This window comes from Zalophus californianus, chromosome 2 (genome assembly GCF_009762305.2).
Source record: "Zalophus californianus isolate mZalCal1 chromosome 2, mZalCal1.pri.v2, whole genome shotgun sequence".
NCBI classification, from domain to species: domain Eukaryota; kingdom Metazoa; phylum Chordata; class Mammalia; order Carnivora; family Otariidae; genus Zalophus; species Zalophus californianus.
In genome coordinates this window covers 175,460,440-175,480,475 of record NC_045596.1, presented here as the reverse complement: position 1 = coordinate 175,480,475, position 20,036 = coordinate 175,460,440, and the positions used below count along the sequence as shown (strand labels likewise).

General features: G+C 38.3%; 1 protein-coding gene and 1 pseudogene across 1 annotated transcript in view; one reads left to right on the top strand and one right to left on the bottom strand.

Annotated features, from left to right (window-relative positions):
• Nucleotides 1-20,036, top strand: part of DCTN6 (dynactin subunit 6) — a 24,264-nt gene extending 4,228 nt beyond the window's left edge. Inside the window, exons 2-7 of the mRNA XM_027597506.1 lie at nucleotides 3,915-3,979; nucleotides 13,242-13,347; nucleotides 14,705-14,793; nucleotides 16,248-16,295; nucleotides 17,493-17,635; nucleotides 19,458-20,036. Coding sequence (XP_027453307.1) covers nucleotides 3,915-3,979; nucleotides 13,242-13,347; nucleotides 14,705-14,793; nucleotides 16,248-16,295; nucleotides 17,493-17,635; nucleotides 19,458-19,556 — 550 coding nt within the window. The 3' untranslated portion in view covers nucleotides 19,557-20,036. The remainder of the gene's footprint in view (nucleotides 1-3,914; nucleotides 3,980-13,241; nucleotides 13,348-14,704; nucleotides 14,794-16,247; nucleotides 16,296-17,492; nucleotides 17,636-19,457) is intronic.
• LOC113924150 lies at nucleotides 6,072-7,625 on the bottom strand (annotated as a pseudogene).

Below are 20,036 nucleotides of genomic sequence, written 5' to 3'. Positions count from 1 at the left end.
TATTGAATTCTTGATGATAGAACTCCAGAATAGATTTGCAAGGTCAAACATTGTGACTGTGTTGATGATTACTGATGCATACTGGTACAGTATTTTCCAAGAAGTGCCCTGATATTGTCAACAAAAGTGTCCCAGTGTCTTAAATTATAGGTGCATCATCATTTGATAGCCATCATAAATAGAAAAGCAAAAACACCTCATTACCCTGAACAAACTAATACAAGAAATGGACCAGAATATGATCATACTGACTATTCCAAGTATTCATATTTATTTCATAAGACAACCCTTTATTTCTTATTTACATTGACTTGTGTCATGTTTCTGCTAGTACAGTATCAAGCATCCTGGATGTAATATGATACAGAACAGGTATAGACAATGGTCTTGGAAATACTATAACCGATGACATTGTGAATATGGCATAATAGGGTTATGTTTGTGATAGCTGGTTATTGATGATTGGAAGTAATGAGAAGTGATACTAATGAATAATAATTTTTTTTTTAAGATTTTATTTATTTGACAGAGACACAGCTAGAGAGGGAACACAAGCAGGGGAAGTGGGAGAGGGAGAAGCAGGCTTCCCACTGAGCAGAGAGCCCGATATGGGGCTCAATCCCAGGACCCTGGGACCATGACCTTAGCCGAAGGCAGACGCTTAACAACTGAGCCACCCAGGCGCCCCATGAATAATAATTTTATCCTTGGTTAAAGAGGATTGTTGTTGAAGCAATGGGAACGATTTAAAGAACAAAACATTGGTGTTGGGACACCTGGGTGGCACAGTGGGTTAAGCATCGGACTCTTGGTTTTGGTTCAGGTAGTGATCCCAGGGTTGTGAGATCAAGCCCAACATCGGGCTCAAGGGCGGAGTCTGCTTGAGATTCTCTCTCCCTCTGTCCCTCCCACTGGTGCTCTCTCTCTCTCAAACAAATAAATCTTTAAAAAAAAAAACTGGTCTTAAAGGGAAATTAAGAAGTCTAAAATTAATTAAATGATACTTAAGAGTTATAAGAAAGTATTTTTAGGTAAAATAAAGTGGGGGAGGGCATATAGGGATCATGATTTGAGGGAGACTTTTTAAGAAAATAGGGATAAAGTTTCATCCCAATTATGGAAATGAATCCAGGACCCCCTTAGCACCTGGTGTTAAGAAAATTTTATCGCTCTTTATTGTTTTATTTATTTATATATTGAATAGGCAGTGCATTGTAGGATTCAAAATGCAAACAGTTAAAAAATGGGCATGTAATGAAAAATTTTCTGTCTGCCATTGTGTCCCTGCTGTCCAGTTCCTCTCTCTGAAGGTGATGTAATTATTAGTACCTTGTCTGTTCCTCTAGAGATAGTTTGGAAATATTCAAGCAAATACAAATATTCAGCAGTTATGCACTAGTGCAGCTGTATTGGTTGCATCATTTGTAAGTGATGCTCAAAAGTTAGAGAAATTTAATGTGCTAATCACTTAAAATATTTTGTTAGAATGGCAAGCATGTCCTGTTTAAGTTCATGTTACATGTAATGAAAATTTGCATTCATCAAGGAGGACAAATACAAAAACATGAACCTGTCTCACAGTAAAACATTTGGAAAAAAAGAAAACCTGGCAATAACAATTTTTTAACCAAAGAAATGTCCCAAAAAAGACATGAAAAACAAATAGAAAGTACCATTAACATTTTTATACTATCTACTATAAGTTAAAAATAAGCAAGTATTTTCATACATGGCTATTTGTAGAACTTAAAAGATAATATTGATATGAATGAATCATTACACTCTACATTTATGGTTCTTACTGGTTGAAAACATATTTGCTAAAATAAGAAAACAAGTCTTTAGAAAATTTATAAACCAAAGCATGAACATTTTGGTCAAGAAAGTTTCAACTGTTTTACATACCAGGTTTTAATAATTTATTTAAAATGCATCATTCATGGTTTAGAAAGATAGTTTGATAGGTTTTGTTGATCTTACAGAGCCAGAACAGGCTAAGGATATTAAACATCGTACTGAAAGTCTTAGCCAGGGCAATAAGACAAGAAAAAGAAATAATATGCATACAGATTGGAAAAGAAGAAATAAAACTGCCCCATTCACAGACTACAAAATTCTTTATGTGAGAAATCCCAGAGAATCTATGTGAACTGAGTGGGTTTAGCAAGATTTTAAGAAACAAAGTCAATATACAAAATTATTCTATTTCTTTTCTTTTTTTTTTTTTAAGTAGGCTCCACACCCAGCATGGAGCCTAATGGCGGTTTGAACTCATGATCCTGAAATCAAGAGCTGAGACAGGAGTCCAATGCTTAACCGACTGAGCCACTCAGGCAACCCCCAAAATTATTGTGTTTCTATATACTTGCAGTGAACAACTAGAAATCAAAATTTTGAAAAATCCAAATAGGATTATAAAGTCAAAATAGCTATAATGGTATTGCTGCTATTTTATAGAAGCTGAGTACACATTTAACACCATCAATAATACCATTACTACTAAGGAAAATTCTTAATAAGAACAAGTTACCAAATGATTATCAATTTAAGGGGGAAATCGTTTGGTATAGTTCTGCATGGCAGCTCATGGCCCAGTTAAGGTAGCATTTAGCTCGATTCAGCTGTGTCAAACAGGACGTTACAGAATGCCAAAAAGCATCAGTAAATTATTTGGAAGTTGGTAATTTTGGGACAGTTTGCACTCCAACTTATTTCACTTGATAAGCAGTTTTATAACATATATAGTTAGAGAATAAATAGGAATCTTTGTAAATTTTGAATCTCTACATTGATTTCTATATTAGTATTACCTTGCTGGTTGTTAAATATTTTGAATGTACATTCTTTTTTTCCTTTTTACAAAAATAACAGTGTGTTATATACCATCCATTTTCTGGCTTTGACTTTTTTTGACTTAATATAGCTTGGAAATTGTTCCAGATCTTTACATAATAAAGGGTTGTTCTTTCTTTTTTTACGACTGTGTGTTAGACTGTGGTGTACCATAGTTTGTTAACCAGTCCCTTACTATTGGATAGTTAGGTTGTATTCAGCTTTATCCTATTTGGAAACAGTGCTGGTGTTAAAAGAATCCGAAGCCTCTTTTCTCAAGCATTTTATTACTATTATTTTTTAAAAGACTTATTTATTGGGTTTCCTGGGTGGCTCTGTTGGTTAAGCGGCTGCCTTCAGCTCGGGTCATGATCCCAGGGTCCTGCTCGGCGGAGAGCCGCTTCTTCCTGTCCCTCTGCCTGCTGCTCTGCCTGCTTGTGGTCTCTATCTCTATCAGATAAATAAACAAAATCTTTTTAAAAAATTTATTTATTTATTTTAGAGAATGAGAGTACGTGAAGGGGATGGGGACAGAGGGAGAGAGAATTTCAAGCAGACTCCCCGCTGAGCACAGAGCCTGACACGGGGCTCAATCCCATGACCCTGAGATCATGACCTGAGGAGAAACCAAGAGTCAGTTGGTTAAGCCACTGACTCACCGAGGCGCTCCCTCAAGCATTTTAATAAGGTATCCTTATTGATTTTAGCCTGATGGATAGTATGCCTCCTGAGAATTTTATAATGTATTAAATACCTTATTCTCTTACAGTTTTTTTAAATCCATTTTTTAAACCATTTTCTCACTGCAGTGTCAAGTTAACTTCTATAACAATATTTTTAAAACATACCCATGGTGGGGGCGCCTGGGTGGCTCAGATGGTTAAGCGTCTGCCTTTGGTTCAGGTCATGATCCCGGGGTCCTGGGATCGAGTCCCGCATTGGGCTCCCCGCTCCTTGGGAGCCTGCTTCTCTCTCTCCTCTCTCTCTCTCCTCCTCTGTCTCTCATGAATAAATAAAATCTTTAAAACAAAAACAAAAACAAAAACATACCCATGGTGAATATTACCTTTTTCTTTCTACAGTGTGAAGATTGCTCCTGGAGCAGTTGTGTGTGTAGAAAGTGAAATCCGGGGTGATGTAACTATAGGTAAGAAAATAGTTTATTAGTGTTGTTTCTCAAAAATTGATGTATTTTAATTTATTTCAGTACTTTACAGTTAATTAGGTTTTATATATGTATCTGTTTCACTGATGTCCTATTTTTATTGACCAAATAATTTATTTTTCCTATAAGTGTTTTTTTTTTAAGTTTTATTTATTTATTTGACAGAGACAGTGAGAGAGGGAACACAAGCAGGGGGAGTGGGAGAGGGAGAAGCCGGCTTCCCGCGGAGCAGGGACCCCGATGCGGGGCTCGATCCCAGGACCCTGGGATCATGACCTGAGCCAAAGGCAGACGCTTAACGACTGAGCCACCCAGGCGCCCCGATGGACACTTTTTTAAGATTTTACTTTTAAGTAATCTCTACACCCAACATGCGGCTCCAACTCAAAACCCTGAGATCGAGTTGCATGCTCCACCCCCTGAGCCAGCCAGGCCCCTTGATGGACTCTATATTGAAACATCTATCTGATAAAATAATGAGGCAGTATAATAAAGTCATTCATTTGTTTGAGAGACATCAGTTGTGTACCTACTGTGTGCCTGGCACTATGCTGGCCCTAGGGACACAGCAGTGAACACAGCAGACAAAGGTACTGCCTTCATGGAGCTTATGTACTACTGTTAACAGTGTGGACCATGGAGTCTGAGAGACCTGGGTTAGCATCCTTGCTCTTTACCTGCTGATTATACTCTTTACCTTGATTATACTACTAAACCTCAACAACCTTCATTTTCCCCATCCGTGGATAATTGTGTGTATTAGAATTAGGTTCAGCTGCATATAGTGGTGGCTTAAACTATGCAAAGGTTTATTCTTTTATATAAATAAGTATAGAGGTAGCAATTCAGTTAGTTAGTTGATTGTTCAGGAGCTCCAGCCTTGTAGGCCAGAATGCGATAGCTTAAAGCACTAAGAGTGATCTTGGATAAGAAAGGGAAGAAGTGGAGACAAAGGGTGTACCTCCTAGTTGAGTCAGCTTCCTTTAAATAGTCTTCCTGAAAGTTCCACACAATCTCTCTTTGTGTGATGCCTTAGATTTAGTGTCATGGACACATCTAACTGCAGGGAAGGCTGGGAGATCATAGTCTGAACTGGGCGCTTTGCTTCCTTCAGCCCAATATAGGTTCTGTTACCAGGGAAAAGGGAAGCATGAATACCTAGTGGCAAATAGCAGTTTTTGTGACATGCAAAATAGGAGTGCCTACCTCATAGCTTTTTGAAGGATTCGATAAGAGACTATTTGTGAAAGTCATTGCCCAAATCCTAACACTAGCTAATCGCACCGTTAAATCTTAACATTGTGTAGCCTTGCTAGAGGTGAGATCCAACATTGAAATCAAATGAACAGTTTAACAGGTGGCACCTTGCTTACATGGACATGATTAAGTTCTCCCAAACTTAGATTTTAGCCACTTGTTCTTTTACATATGTTTTTACTGCATATCATGCCCTTGGAGCTTTACTAACGTGAGTCCATCCTTAACTAGCAGCTGCACGTTACCAGAGTAGAGCTTTCAGAGAGAAAATATGCCCTGTCCCCTTATACTAACAGTATCTTTAATAGAAAAAAAAATTGTGAATTTTACTAAGTCTAAGCCTCCAACCAATTTAGGTATCATGTCTTGGAGAACAAGTAAAGATTGTGCCGGTATTATGGAACATCATTAGGAATTTGCCAGGTTGGTTTATTTAATTACTTTAAATAGACAGAATTTCAAAGTTTAGAAGATGACCCAGTTTCTGTTCAGTGCTGTTAACTCTTTAATTCCTAAACTGCTTGCAAACTTTTTATGTGGAGAAATCATGATGGCCACATGTTTATCAAAGTGCTGTTCTGCATTATTTTTAATCTGATATTTTTATGGTTTCCGTCATGATTTGAGGAATAACCCTCATTAGCTCACAAGGTATTCTACAATTAGAAGGAAAGTAAGACTAAAATAATGTAGCTAATTACACAAATTTTCCCTTTCATTTCTACTTCTTCCCCATTCTAAACTAAATATATTATATCTACTATATAACAGATAGATAGTAGAGATACTTCTGCTGGCATAAACATACAAAGGTGTACATACATGTTTGTGTGTATGTGTATTTCTGATTTGGAAAAAACTCCTGTTACTTGTAGAAGCTTTTGTAGAATAGCAGGAAAGGCTTTCTCCTATGAAAAGGAAAGGTGGACCACTGGCTGCTAGCATAGGATTGGGGCATGAGGGTATCAGGAGTCAGTGCTCACTTCTCCTGTTTCTCCTGCTGTCTTTCACTACCTTGTGTTCCTCTCCTTTCTTACCCCCGCTTTTATTATTAATTTTTTGATAAATTTAAGAACAGCCTTATCTTCTCCCCCCAGAGCAACTAAAACCAACTAAAAGGGGGCGTGGCCTCTGTGTCAGCTGCTGAGGGGCCCCGGGGGTGCTGGGGGCAGAGGCAGAGTCGAGGTGAAGGGCATGAAGGGTGTCAGGGGGTCTGGAAGTGGGCAGGGGGATGGCTGGCCTGGGGTGGACCCTGTGATGTCTCCTCTTCCCCATCAGTGTCTGTGTCATCAGACTCCTCCTCCTCCCGCTCCCAGTCCGTCCCTGACAGCTTCTTGTCCTGGCTTTTGCTTCCCATCCCACCATTCTTCCGGCCCCTGTGGGTACCCTTGTCCCTGTCATGTGGTTGTCTTCCCCGTCTCCCTGCATGTCAGGCAGAGAGGCCACCAGGTCCTTCAAGAAGAGGTCATACTGCTGCTCCAGCTCAGCACACTGCTTCAGGTGGGATGTGGTCATGGTCTCGGCGTTTCGGGACTGGGTCACCTGGCGAGCCTTCTTCAACAGCCACTCAGGAATAGCTCAAGCGCCCAGGAGATGATGACAGGCACTGCCGCTGCCACCTTCCCAATTTCTTCGTCAGTTTCCACGATCTTGATCCGTGCCGGCGGGAACCGCGCGTTATAAGTTTTCTTCTTGCTCAGCATCTTAGGGCCTCTCTGGACACGCGTGGCCCAGTGCCGCCGCCCACAGCTTCCCAGCCCCCAGGGCTGCTCGCCGCTGCCCCCCACAGTTCCCCCCCCCCACCGCCAGGCTCCTCTCCTTTCTTTATCCTTATTAACAACCTACCTTCCCTAAATGTTGCAATTATGTAAGGAAATAGTGTTTTAAATCTACTTTCCATATAAGTTTTTCCTCTAGCTGATAGCACATGGCTTTGTCGTTAAAATGTAAAATGACAGTTCAACACAGATTTTCAATGATAGTTTATAGCATAAGAAGTGGTAATAATTTTTTAACTAGTGATTTGAAGCTTATCATAGAATGGATCTAAGTTAATATTTGTTATGCTTATTTTTGACCCAGTTTTTTTTAAAAAGGAAATTTGCTGAAATACTTTACAGAAACATCTCAATTTTTTAAATTAAGGAAAAGATTCAGAAGTGATATAGTTACCACTGTTTGATCTTTTACAAGTTTTCATTTTCATTATGAGTTTCTTATCTTTTTGTTTTTTTGTTTTGTGTGTGTTTCTTTAATTATATATATAAGTATGGAAACTTTCCAGAATCGGTATTTAGATAGCCATTTCTATCATTGTTATATTTGGTATAAGAGATCTCTAATCAGGGATGCCTGCATAGCTCAGGGTTAAATGTCTGACTCCTGACTTCGCCTCTGGTCTTGATCTCAGGGTTGTGAGACTGAGTCCCACCTCAGGCTCCGTGCTGGGTGCCCTGAGCATAGAGACTGCTTAAGATGCTCTCTCTCCCTCTCCCTGTGTTCCCCCTCCAAATATATATAAATATAAAATCATTTGACTGCTATTCTTATTTGTTGTAATATATCAGATTAAAAAGCTCCAAGGAGATACGAAGTTCAATCAACTGGGAGAGTAAAGTCATTTAATTAAAACTCACTCTCTCCACCATGTTTTGTTTTGTTTTGTTTTGTTTTTCAATGTATGGCTTTTATTGGTTTTGTTTGTTTTTGCTTAACTTAGCAGAATAAAGTGTTTTTCTCTTATGCTATGGATAGGGAGATTTGAACGCTTAATAAGCTCTAATTTCTGGGTTAAGTAGCAATAAACTTCAGTATAGTTGAATTAATGGATTTTTCACAGAATGTTATGCATAACTTTCCATCCCCTAGTTGGTTATACTCCTACCAAATTATTCCATTCTGAAATATTTCGGAAGGAAAGTAATTTTTTCCTTCACTATGTTTCAGTGGTGTAGTAGATTTAAACCTGATCTTCTATTCTCCTAGAAAATCAGGTATTTGGTTTATCAAAGAAACTAGTCTGAAGCTTTGAAGTATTGTCCTTAAGCAGAAACTCTATGACTTGAGGCTCTGCTGGAGCCTTGACCCCTTTCATTAGAGGCTGCTAGGAAACAGACCTTGGGAAAAATAACAGCCCTTTTGTTAATTACAATGTGGGTAAACAAGGTTTCATAGTATCAAGCCTGTTTGTAATTAGGCTGCCTTGATTCCTGGGCCATGCATTATTTCCTTAAATCTTGCTTTGAAAGCTGAAAAATTTCAGAAAGTTACTTCTAAGCGAGTTCTGCAGTCCCATTATAGAGTGAAAATCAGTCTCCTTGTCTTAGGACAGGGCTTGGTTGGGACATTGCAGTAGGAAGGCAGAACTCCACACAGTGGTAAAACTTTGAGATGGAAGCCCTTTGTCCCACTTACTCTTTCTCTCCATTAGAGTTTTTACTACAGATCAAAAGCTTCCCTTTACCATGGAAATCTTTTTCAATAAGGCAGAGCGGTGGCTTTGACTTGAAATTCATCAAATATAAAGCAGTTCTTACAGGTACTTTAGCTTACAGGTAAAAAGAATTGTTTTAATTTTCAAAGGAAAAAGCTTATGGCTTTTTGAACTATTTATTGACATATGAAAATGTGCACAAAGATTGCTTTCTGTGGCAAAGATAGACAGGAAAAATGTCCTTTACCAAATGAGGGGAATGGAAATTTGATGCGAGGAATGCCTTTCTGGCTGTGTTGCATCAAGCCCAGCCAACCATTTAGAAAAATAATTCATCAGCCGGTAAGGCAACTCCAACTCTAGACACATTTATCCAAACAAGGAGATAAGCCAAATAGGGTTTCATCACATTTGGTAAGAAAATATACAAACTACCCTGCCAGTGAGAGCTCCAAGAAAGTTCACAACAACCTTAAAAAAAATCTTTTCATGGTGACAGATTTTTATTTTTAAAGCATTTTAACCTCAAGACCCTTAAACTTGCTTTGAAATCAGACCCATTCTAGGTAAAAGTGTTTCTCACATGTAGAAGAGTGTGGAGCAGTCTGTGCCCACATTTTAGTCCACTGCGGCCGCCCAGGACTTGGAATAGCACTTGGACTCCTGCACTCTCTGGTGCCAACCTCCAGCACAAAACTGTGCAGAGACAAAGCCCACACTGTGGACCGCACACCTGCGTCGGAACATCCCTTTAGCAAGCTCTCCAAACCAAAATCTTAGCAGTCACATGCTGAAGTACATGTGTACTAACCTCTCTAGTCTCTGCTCCAAAAGACCAGACAGTTTATGATCACCCATGACTTTTGTTGTTACTTCACAATTCACAAAGTTGATTCTCTCACCTTTAAGTTCTTTCCGCCCGGAAACACGAGGACTTGTAGTTTGGCAGTGCTGCCAGCAGGGGGAGGTGCAGTCTTAAGTGCAGGTCTCACCCAGGCTGGTGATCCTGCTTTTTATCTCAGGGCCCTCAGATTTCTAACCAAGAGTTTTCCAGTTTATCTTCTAGCTAGCTTATTAGTAATGATAATAACAACAATAAAATGCCTGGTTAAAATAGCTCAGGCACTATATTTAAAAATTGTATAAGACATGGGGACTTGAGTTCATTTTTTTAAATTTGTGTTTGTATAATTAACATGTATTTTATATCATTTTGAAAAATGGAAATATCAGTTGTTTTCAAAGCTACTCTTTAGAGGAACTTTTAAAGAAAGACAGGTTTCAGTGATAACCTTTTCATACTAGTCCATTCTCAGGTAGCTTCTTGCAAGTCTGCTTGTTGTCAAAAGCTACCGCTGGAGGACTGAGCAGAATATCAGGTGCCTCTGGCTTCTTATCTAGCGGTAGCAGCAGATCTGCTTTCTATCACAGCATGATGATCTCTTCCCCGTCTAAGATTCTAATGCTAGCATGGAAAATACTTTTTAAATTTCTCTTACTATTTTACAGTAATATGTAAATTTCTCCCCGCTGGTTAAAACAAGTTATCACCCTAATAACCTGAGTAGAGGAGTAAAGTGGACTCTTTTTCTGTTTCTCAGATCAGAAGGAGATTTTTGCTTATTATGATAGTTACACAAATAGCTTTTGGTGTCAGATAGCGATGAACCTCCCATTTTTAACAGCTGTGGGCCAGACCCTGTGATCTCCCTTTGAGACATTATTTCGTATAATCCACACTTCAACACAATGAAGTAGGTTGCTCTAGATCTCATCTTTTTATAGATGAGAGAACAGTCATTTGAGAGATGAAGCATTTAGCCTTTACGTGGTAGAGGCCAGAGTCTGGGCTTTCTAGACGGGATGGGGTGCTGGCAGGGCTATAATTACAAAGAACCTAAAATTGAATGATTTGTCCCTTTTATCATAGAACATTTATTTTATTTTATTTTTAAGATTTTATTTGAGAGAGCGCGTGCGCAGAGCAAGAGTGAGCACGAGCTGGGGGAGGGGCAGAGGGAGAGGAAGAAGCAGGCTCACAGTGGAGCAGAGAACCCAATGTGGGGCTCCATCCCAGGACCCTGGGTTCATGACCTGAGCCGAAGGCACACGCTTAACCAACTGAGCCACCAGGTGCCCCTATCATAGAACATTTTAAAGTAAAATGCAAATCTGGGATTGTGCAAACGACAGACTTAAATTGGTTCACATAGCTGGAAGACCTATAAGAAATTTCTCATTTCAAAGGAATCCAGGGCGCCTGGATGGCTCAGTTGGTTAAGCCACTGCCTTCAGCTCAGGTCATGATCCTGGAGTCCTGCGATCGAGTCCCGCATTGGGCTCCCTGCTCTCTGACCCTCTTCCCTCTCATGCTCTCTATCTCTCATTCTCTCTCTCTTAAATAAATAAGTAAAATCTTAAAAAACAAAACAAAAGGAATCCAGTGTTTGTTTCAGCATTATTTAGCACCTCTCCACCAAAAGTGATAACATCTAAATGCCCATTATTAAGGGCTTGGTTACATAAATTATGGTATGTTAATATGATATGAAATACTATTTAGCCATTGAAAAGAATAGCTAGCTAAATGTACTTCTATGGAAAAATCACCATGACTTTTCAGGTGAATAATGGATATTGCAGAATAATAAATACTATTCCTTGATTAAAAAAAAAAACTATGTGCCTATAATCCATATTTTTCCACCTTCAAATTCTATTCTTTTAACTTTGTGATGAAATCTATTTTACATACAGTGACATTTACAGGTCTTAAGTATACAGTAGAACTAAGTCTGGAATAATATATCCCAAACTAGTTACCTCTAGGGAATAGGATTAGCATAAAGAGAGGATCTTTCACTTTTTGCTTTGTTTGGATTTTTATAATGGGCACATACACTTCTATAAATGTGTGTCTTTTTTTAACAAAGAAAAAAAGGCATACATGTTCACTTGAGAACCTTCCCAGAGATCCGAGAGATCCCATCTTCTATTCTGAATAGGAGAAGTTGCCAGAGAAATTTTAATTTGGCAGCTGAGGATTTGGGGAGCCAGAGGTGACAGAAATAACAAAGCCTCTCTCATGTTGTTTCTTATCAGACCATGCGGTCCTTTGACTCTGCATCCTGTCTTGGGCCCCACCCTCCTTATCAGTCCCCAGCTCTTCATTGTTAGGGGAAAAATAAAGCTGCACAGAGGTTCATTCCAATTCTCTAGGCACCAGGAACACCTCCTTATTTATTTTAATACATTTGTGTGTGAGTATGTTAAGTATTTCCAGTTTTCAAGATAAACAAAACAAAGAAGATCGGCAAGCTGAAAAGGGCAAAAGTAGCCTGTATTCCTTTATGTTTCCCTGTGACGTATAGCACGAATCTTGCCTGTCACAAGCAGATAATGATTGTTGAGTAAATTAATTTACACGAATACTGAATGACATGGACACTGGCATCTTCCTGACTGCCTCCCCACCTTCTGGCAACACTTCTGCCCACTCTTTCTCACTTTCAGAGTCGGTTATGTCAGCTTGTTTACCAATAAAAATAGCCTTGGCCTTGGGGGTGGGTGGGGCTGGTGCTGCAGGGAGTGGCGAAAGTGAGGTGGTATTTTCTCATGAGTGGTTTCATTATCACCAAAATGCTAGCAAGGCCTTCCAGGAAGTTAGGAACCAGGGGAAGGAATGTGTTAGCACTCCAGAATCGGGTCCCTGTTTGAGCAGTGCACTGCCTGCTCCACCCTTATGGTGAAATGGATGTGCTAAGACCCCTTCCTGCTCCCTTCGGTTTGAGATGGGAGACATTGCCTCAGTCGGCCTATTTCAGAGCCTTAGGAATCCAGTAACCAGGTTTGTCTCCTTCCACTGCCTCCCTGTAACCTTTTTCAACCTTTACCTGGTTAAAATTGTATCTTAGGTCAGACACAACAGAAGCTCCGCCTCCTTCCATTGGTTAGGCTTGTTGTAGGGATGATGACAAAGTAACAAAGACGAGGTTAGTTTACGTATTTCCTGTCTCCCTTTCCACCCATATTTCCTCTAAGCCACTTAAAAAGACTAACTGTGCAGTTCACTAGCATAAGAAAGCGTCATGTGGTTCACTAGCATGAGAAAGCACCAGTGTTGTAAGCAAAGAGAGCCTCACTTTTATGAGGGAAAGCAAAGCATGGAAGGGAATTAATTTTTATTGCCAACAATGTGCCAGAATACCATGTCTACAAACATAATCTCATCTAATCCTTACAACGACTCTGGGAGACTGGTATTCTCACCACCCCCATTTCACTGCTGAGATAACAGAGGCTTCCAAATAGCTGGTGAGCCAGGGCTGTCTGGCCCCAGAGCCTGTGCTGTCTCCACTCACCTTGGCTTGAGATTTGGCACGAACTAGTATTGATAATAGCTGAGGAGATAACGTTTGTAAAGTGCCTAGTGTGGTGCCTGCCTGCTTTAGAAAATGTGCCTCCTAATGGCCTCGACCCCCTTCGATCTTCTTCTCCCCTCCTGTTGGAAGCGTAGCCTCCACCAATAATTCCATTTCATCGTATTTTTAACAGGACCTAGGACAGTGATCCACCCTAAAGCGAGGATTATTGCCGAAGCCGGGCCGATAGTGATTGGTGAAGGTAACCTCATAGAAGAACAGGCGCTTATCATAAATGCGTGAGTACGACTCTTACAGATACTCTGAACTAAGGACCACAGATTGTGTTTTTGTTAATTTCAGCTATCTATAGGAACCTTTTACAACAGACATCTAGAAAGCCCACTATTTTAGAACTAGAGAAACATTAAGGATTTTTTCAACATAAGTAATTAGTAAACGAGGAAACCAGAGACCAGATAGGTGAAGAGACTTGTCCAAGGTGAGAGAACTCGTCAGTGGCTGGCTAGAATCCCTCTGGGTCTGATAACCTTACCCTTACGTGTCACTGTCTCTTCTGTGCCTTAAGCAGACATTTCCTGATTCCAGGCGACTAAGTGCTGTGCTGACCACCCTGAAGAGAGTCTTTTGATTGGATTTCTCAGTTCTGGCTGAAATGTTATTACTCATGCCCAGACACATGAACTTAACTCTGATGTATATTTTCATATGCTTTGTGGGGGTAGCACCCAGAATTATATTTGAGAATTTGGGGGGTTCTAGAGGCAATATTTAACTTTGAAGATTAAAGAAATAAAAAAATATTAAACATGTACATGATCTTAGTGAAATAGACTGTAATACCTATGAAATTCTCATAAGCATTTGTAAAGCTTTCTAGATAAAATTTTGGCAGGAAATTCAAGCTTATACCTAATTTATAGCAACAATGTATGGAATTTGTAAGAAAGACCTTGGGAAAATATTTAACTGTGATAAAGAGGTTGATTTGTCTTAACACTTACTTAGAATTTGGGAGTTTCTTACTATATTAAGCAGTTTCTTTTTAAAATCTATTTTGGCACCTTTAGTGTAAGTCAGTTGACAACAGCTATATTCTGTAGTAACTCAACTGTCAGAGATAAAGCTCCATTTAAAAAATGGCTTCCTCTTAGACCACAAACATTTTATGTTCCAAATATTTCAAACTACCTAACAGCATAAAATAATTATTTGATGTGAATATCTGTTTGCATTTCACAATCTCAAATGATTATTAAGAATGGAAAATTTTCAAGCCAGGCCTGATTTTGATTCTAATTTAACAAGCTAAAAAATGATAGCCAGCAACATTTTTACCTTGTCCTGGAAAAGGCCGTCTGGGCTTTGAGCTTTAATAATAAGCAAAGGAAAGCTGATCTATGACTTCTTTAGGCATCTGCCTCGGGCTTCTTTACATTTCAGTAGTTCTTTTTCAACTCAGAATCAGTTCTTCAGCACAGAGGATAAATAATTCACTTGGATTAAGAAAGTACTTATGTAGTTACATATTTTAAGCTTGATGAAGGTAAAATTGAAAGAATGAACCCGAATTCTAAAACAAGAGAATTGCTTATTGCATTATTGACTTTGATAATTTGTCTCTTCTTTTTATAGTCACCCTGATAATATCACCCCTGATGCTGAAGATCCAGAACCGAAACCTATGATCATTGGCACCAATAATGTGTTTGAAGTTGGCTGTTGTATCCTTTACAATAATTTAAGTAAACTCTTTTTCCCAGCTGTCTTTAGTAATCAAATGTATTCCATAGAAATTATCATGTTTTAGCTATCAAATATATCAAATATACTATAAGCATGTGTTCATGCACACACATACATATCTTTAGGTACCATCTTGCTCCTGTTGCACAACTTGTTGACAGGTAGCAGTGACTGAGTAGCAGTAGACATAGAAACAGGAATCCTGGCTTCCATCCTGATTTAGGAACCACAGCTCTGTCCATTTGGTTCCTATATAGTTTAGGTTAACAGAATGTTGTCTGATGCAAAGAAATGGTGGATAGGGATGGAAATATTTCATTCTTTGTTTTTTTTCCCCTGAAGTGCTGCCAGTTCTTGTGCTTGATTTTTGTACTCTAAAAAGATAGTAAAATGCTTTCATGGTGTCAGCAAAACATTATTTTTTGATAGGAAAACTTGGAGGAAAAAAATCTAAATGTTTAAATAGCAAAATGTTTAAATAAATTAAGCTATATACACAAAATGGACTATTAAGGCCATTAAGCAGTCATTTTAAACTATGTTTTTAAAGATTTTAATGGGGGCGCCTGGGTGGCTCAGATGGTTAAGTGTCTGCCTTCAGCTCAGGTCATGATCCCAGGGTCCTGGGATCGAGTCCCGCATCGGGCTCCCTGCTCCTTGGGAGCCTACTTCTCCCTCTGCCTCTCTCTCTCTCTGTCTCTCATGAATAAATAAATAAAATCTTTAAAAAAAAATAAAAATAAAGATTTTAATGGTATGGAATAATGCTTGCTTGCAAAGTTAATTGAACCAAATAAAGTGAGCTGTGAAAGTTTATACAGTTTGATTTTATACAGTTTGATTCCCAGTTATATAAAGGGAATTATACGTATTTATATAAAGATATATCAGACTGTTAGTGTTAGCTTTAAGTGATTTGGTGATAAGTAACTTTAATTTTCTTAAGACAATCTTGAAAATATATTACTCAGAATTGGGGTAAAAGATGCTTATTTCTTTAAAAAATATAGAAGGCATTTATATCTGCTTAGAGACACTTACATTTAAAGATGAAAACTTTACTTTCAGGCTTCCCTGAGCAAGCAGTTCTGGTCAGACTGGGGCTGCGTGGCCCTTCCCATGCCTTTGTCCTCTGCCCCAGGCAGGATAAGGGTATAGTGAATTAGGGACACCTGGGTGGCTCAGTGGGTTAAGCATCTGCCTTCAGTTCAGGTCATGATCCCAGTGTCCTGGGATCGAGTCCTGGCATCAGTTCTTGCCCAGCGGGAGCCTGCCTCTCCCCCCTGCCTGCCGCTCCCCCTGCTTGTGCTCGTTTTCTCTCTCTGACAAATAAATAAATAAATAAAATCTTTAAAAAAAAAGGATATAGTGAATTAGTGGAGGGAAAAAAAGATGAACCCATTTACAATATTTACTTAACTCTGGCTTACAGATTCCCAAGCCATGAAAATGGGAGATAATAATGTTATTGAATCAAAAGGTAAGCTACGTTTGGAAATTTTATTGTGAAAAGTGATTACCTCCTTTCTCTTTATTGTGTCCTGGAGAACAACCTAAGTAAAAAATATGGCAAAGTGGAAGGAAGGTATGGTTGAAAGTGGACTAAAATAGTTATGAGACTAATTCTTTGCCTATGTTTAATACATTGAATTAAAAATTCAGCCGTGGGTCTGCCTGGGTAGCTCAGTCGGTTAAGCGTCTGACTCTTGATTTTGATCTCAGGGTTGTGAAATTGAGCCTCATGTCAGGCTCCAGGCTGGGCGTGGAGCCTGCTTAAGATTCTCTTCTTCTCCCTCTGCCCCTCCCTCCCTCTCTTAAAAAAAAAAATTCAGCTGTGTACATTTAAATAAGGATTGAATTAAACCATAATGTTCAGATGAAAGATTTGAAAAAGATTACTGCTAAATACTAATGTCAATGATAATTTAGTTGATTAATATAATTGCAGAATTAAAGGAAAAAAAATCATTTTCTATAGCAGTTTGCTTTCTTTAATTGCAGGACTCCTTTACCCTAGCCAGTCAGGAACAAATGGAAGCTACTTATAAATGGAGCTAGGCAGGAGGTCTTGTAAGTCACCACCACTACTGGAAAGCAGCTCCAAGAGCATCGTGTCCCACTATAGTCCAGAAAGAACCTGAACAATGAGACATCTTTAGAATAATGATTTTTAAAAAAAAAGAATAATGATTTATCTTTGATGGTCCTGATTGGTGTGAAAGAAAATGTTTCTTTTTTTAATTAATAAAATTAGACTTTTCATTAATCTACTTAATGGTTTTTATTTTAATTTGGAATACCAATTATTACTATCATCGTTATTTTCTATTTATTATATACTTACTATGTGTCAAACCTTTGCTCAGCACTTTACATTTAATATCTCACTTATTCCTTAAAACAAACTGTAAGTAGTTCAGTCTTTCCATCTTATAGATAAACTTGCTCAAAGAATTTACAGTGACTTGCCCAAGGTCACACAACTAGTGAGCAAAGCTCTGTTTTAATTCATTTAATACTAGTCAGGCGCCTGCCTGCTTTACAAACTCTGAACTGAAATATTTCCTTTAATTTTCTTTAGGCTAGTTTGCAATTTAATACTTCAGTCATTTTAGAAAAATATTAATGTTCTACTCATTTGTCTTAAATTGCAGTTCTTTCTATGTTTTTACTGCAGCATATGTGGGCAAAAACGTAATATTGACAAGTGGTTGCATCATTGGGGCTTGCTGCAACCTGAATACGTTTGAAGTCATCCCTGAGAATACAGTGATCTATGGTGCAGACTGCCTTCGTCGGGTGCAGACTGAGCGACCACAGGTACTAGAACCTGTCTTAAAAAGAGTTCTTTCTAAAAGAAACAAAGACTTAAATACAGAGAACAAACTGGTGGTTGCCACAGGGAAGGTGGGTGGAGGGGATGTATGAAATAGAGGATTAAGAGCTACAAACTTCCAGTTATTATAAAATAAATAAGTCACAGAGATGAAAAGTACAGCACAGGGAATGTAGTCAGTAATATTGTAATAATAATGTTGCAAGGTTGGTGATGGTGACTACATTTATCCTGGTGAGCACGGGGAGTAATGTTTAGAATTGTTGAGTCACTATGTTGTACACTTGAAACTAATATAACACTGTATGTTAATTATATTTCCACAAAAAAAGTTCTTTCTAGGGCTGCTGATTTTCCCCAAAATACCACATAATTGTTTTAATGGGGCAGCAGTCTGCTATTTAAAAAGAAAATGATTAAAATAAAACATCAAGGAAACATTCCTAAAGCTAGAATTTATTTGCAATGAAATTATTCAGTCTTTAAGTTATTATCAAAAATATATATAAAGATGACAATGACAAATTGATAGTGAGAAAAAAAGAAAATCCAGAGATGTTATTTCTGGTCTTAAGTGTTTTCACCGAAGATGCATCACCAAACTTTATAAACTGTTGATTCACTCTTAAAATATTAATCCTCCAGGGTAAGGAATGACCCTACCAAATTTATATTGAACAGCCAACTAGGATCCATCTTTTAGTTTGCCAACACAGACGACTTGAAAGTAAACACAGTTTCTGAATATGCAAATGTGTTTGGATATTTTCCTGGCTTATGAGAAATTATCTTTTCTTCCTCCTAAGAACCAAGAATAATGAAGAACATGTATTTAGAGTTTCATTTAGGAGATAAATAAGATAGGGCATTTGGGGCTTTCTTTGGACAGAAGACATTCTGATTGAGGTTTTGAGCCTCATTGCTTGGCCCACAATATAGTGCTTTAGTTACCCAGCCTCTTTCCCATCCCCCAAAAGAAAATATTTTTCAAGACATTTATCACTTTGCATCTGATTCTTAGCCATACTTTATCAGAAATTAAAACTCCAGTTCTCTTTGGGGTATTCTGTTTCTCTAACATTTGGCTTTTATTACTATTATAAGCAAGTATGACTTCCATAGACTAAAAAGGCAATAAGAACAAATCAGTTTTTCTTTTCACTGTCATTCTGCATAACAGCAAAACTGATTGAAGAGGGAGAAACCAATTGGGTTGAGGGAGATTAGAATTAAGTAAGTAAGAATATCTGAAGTTTAACACCTACTGTTTTCCACATTTCAGTGATCACAGTGATCACGTAGAGGTCCTTATTAAAAGAAGGATTCCCCAGACTTATTGAATCACAGTGTCTAGGGCAAGGGCCTAAAATTCCGTGTTTGTCATGAGTGCCCCTCGTGAGTTTCACAGTGAGGGAAGTCTGGGCAAAGCTGATGCGGGACGAGTGAAGAGCCGATGAGGACTGCAGCTGTGTGCTGTGTAGGTCCTGTGGGAATCCACGTGCTCCAGGTTTCTACTTACGTTGTTGTCTGTGATTAGAACTGTTTAATTTTTTGGAGGCCAGGGTAAAGTCTACAAAAGCAGTGTTGAAAACTGAGTTGTGTATATTTTTTCTGTGTAAAATCTTTTGGCTTTTCCTTATTACCAAACTTAACATACATTCACTGTAAATTAAACAAACAAACAGGTAAGCAAAAATAAGCCAGTGAAAATCACCTGTATTTCCCTGGCCTGGTGGTAATTATTTCTGCCTGCTACTCTTAATTTTGCTTTCTGCTTGTCAGTCCTTAATTATCTTATCTTTTTAGCCCCAGACACTGCAGCTGGATTTCCTGATGAAAATCTTGCCAAACTACCACCACCTAAAGAAGACTATGAAAGGAAACTCAACTCCAGTTAAGAACTAAGAACAATACATGACATCAAGATAACAGTTTGTCTTTGACCACTGTCTTTTGAAAGGGCCAGTGTTCATGCACTCTTAGCAGTTCCCAGAATAACACATGTTGAGTTTATTTTGTAAAATTGAGTGAGAGAGGAAGGTAATGGATTTTCACTGTAACTGTCCTCTATAATTTATATAAAATGCATTATTTTCCTATATCCTTGCTCCTTTTCTGAGAATTTACAGGTTTGGTTTATTTTTCTTTTGTCATATAAAATGCTGGCCATGGATTTTAGTTGTATAAAAGATTCCCCGTGATAAGAAAGGACATATTGTTATGTATTTATATTCTAGCATATATTGTACTAAATAAAAATGCTAATGACAGGACTTTAGTGAACATACTTTAGTCGATTTTTCTACTTGTGTTAACTTTCCCAAAATAGATCTTTTCATTTTTATTGCATACTAGCTATATTAAAACTAATGTGTTTATCTTCTC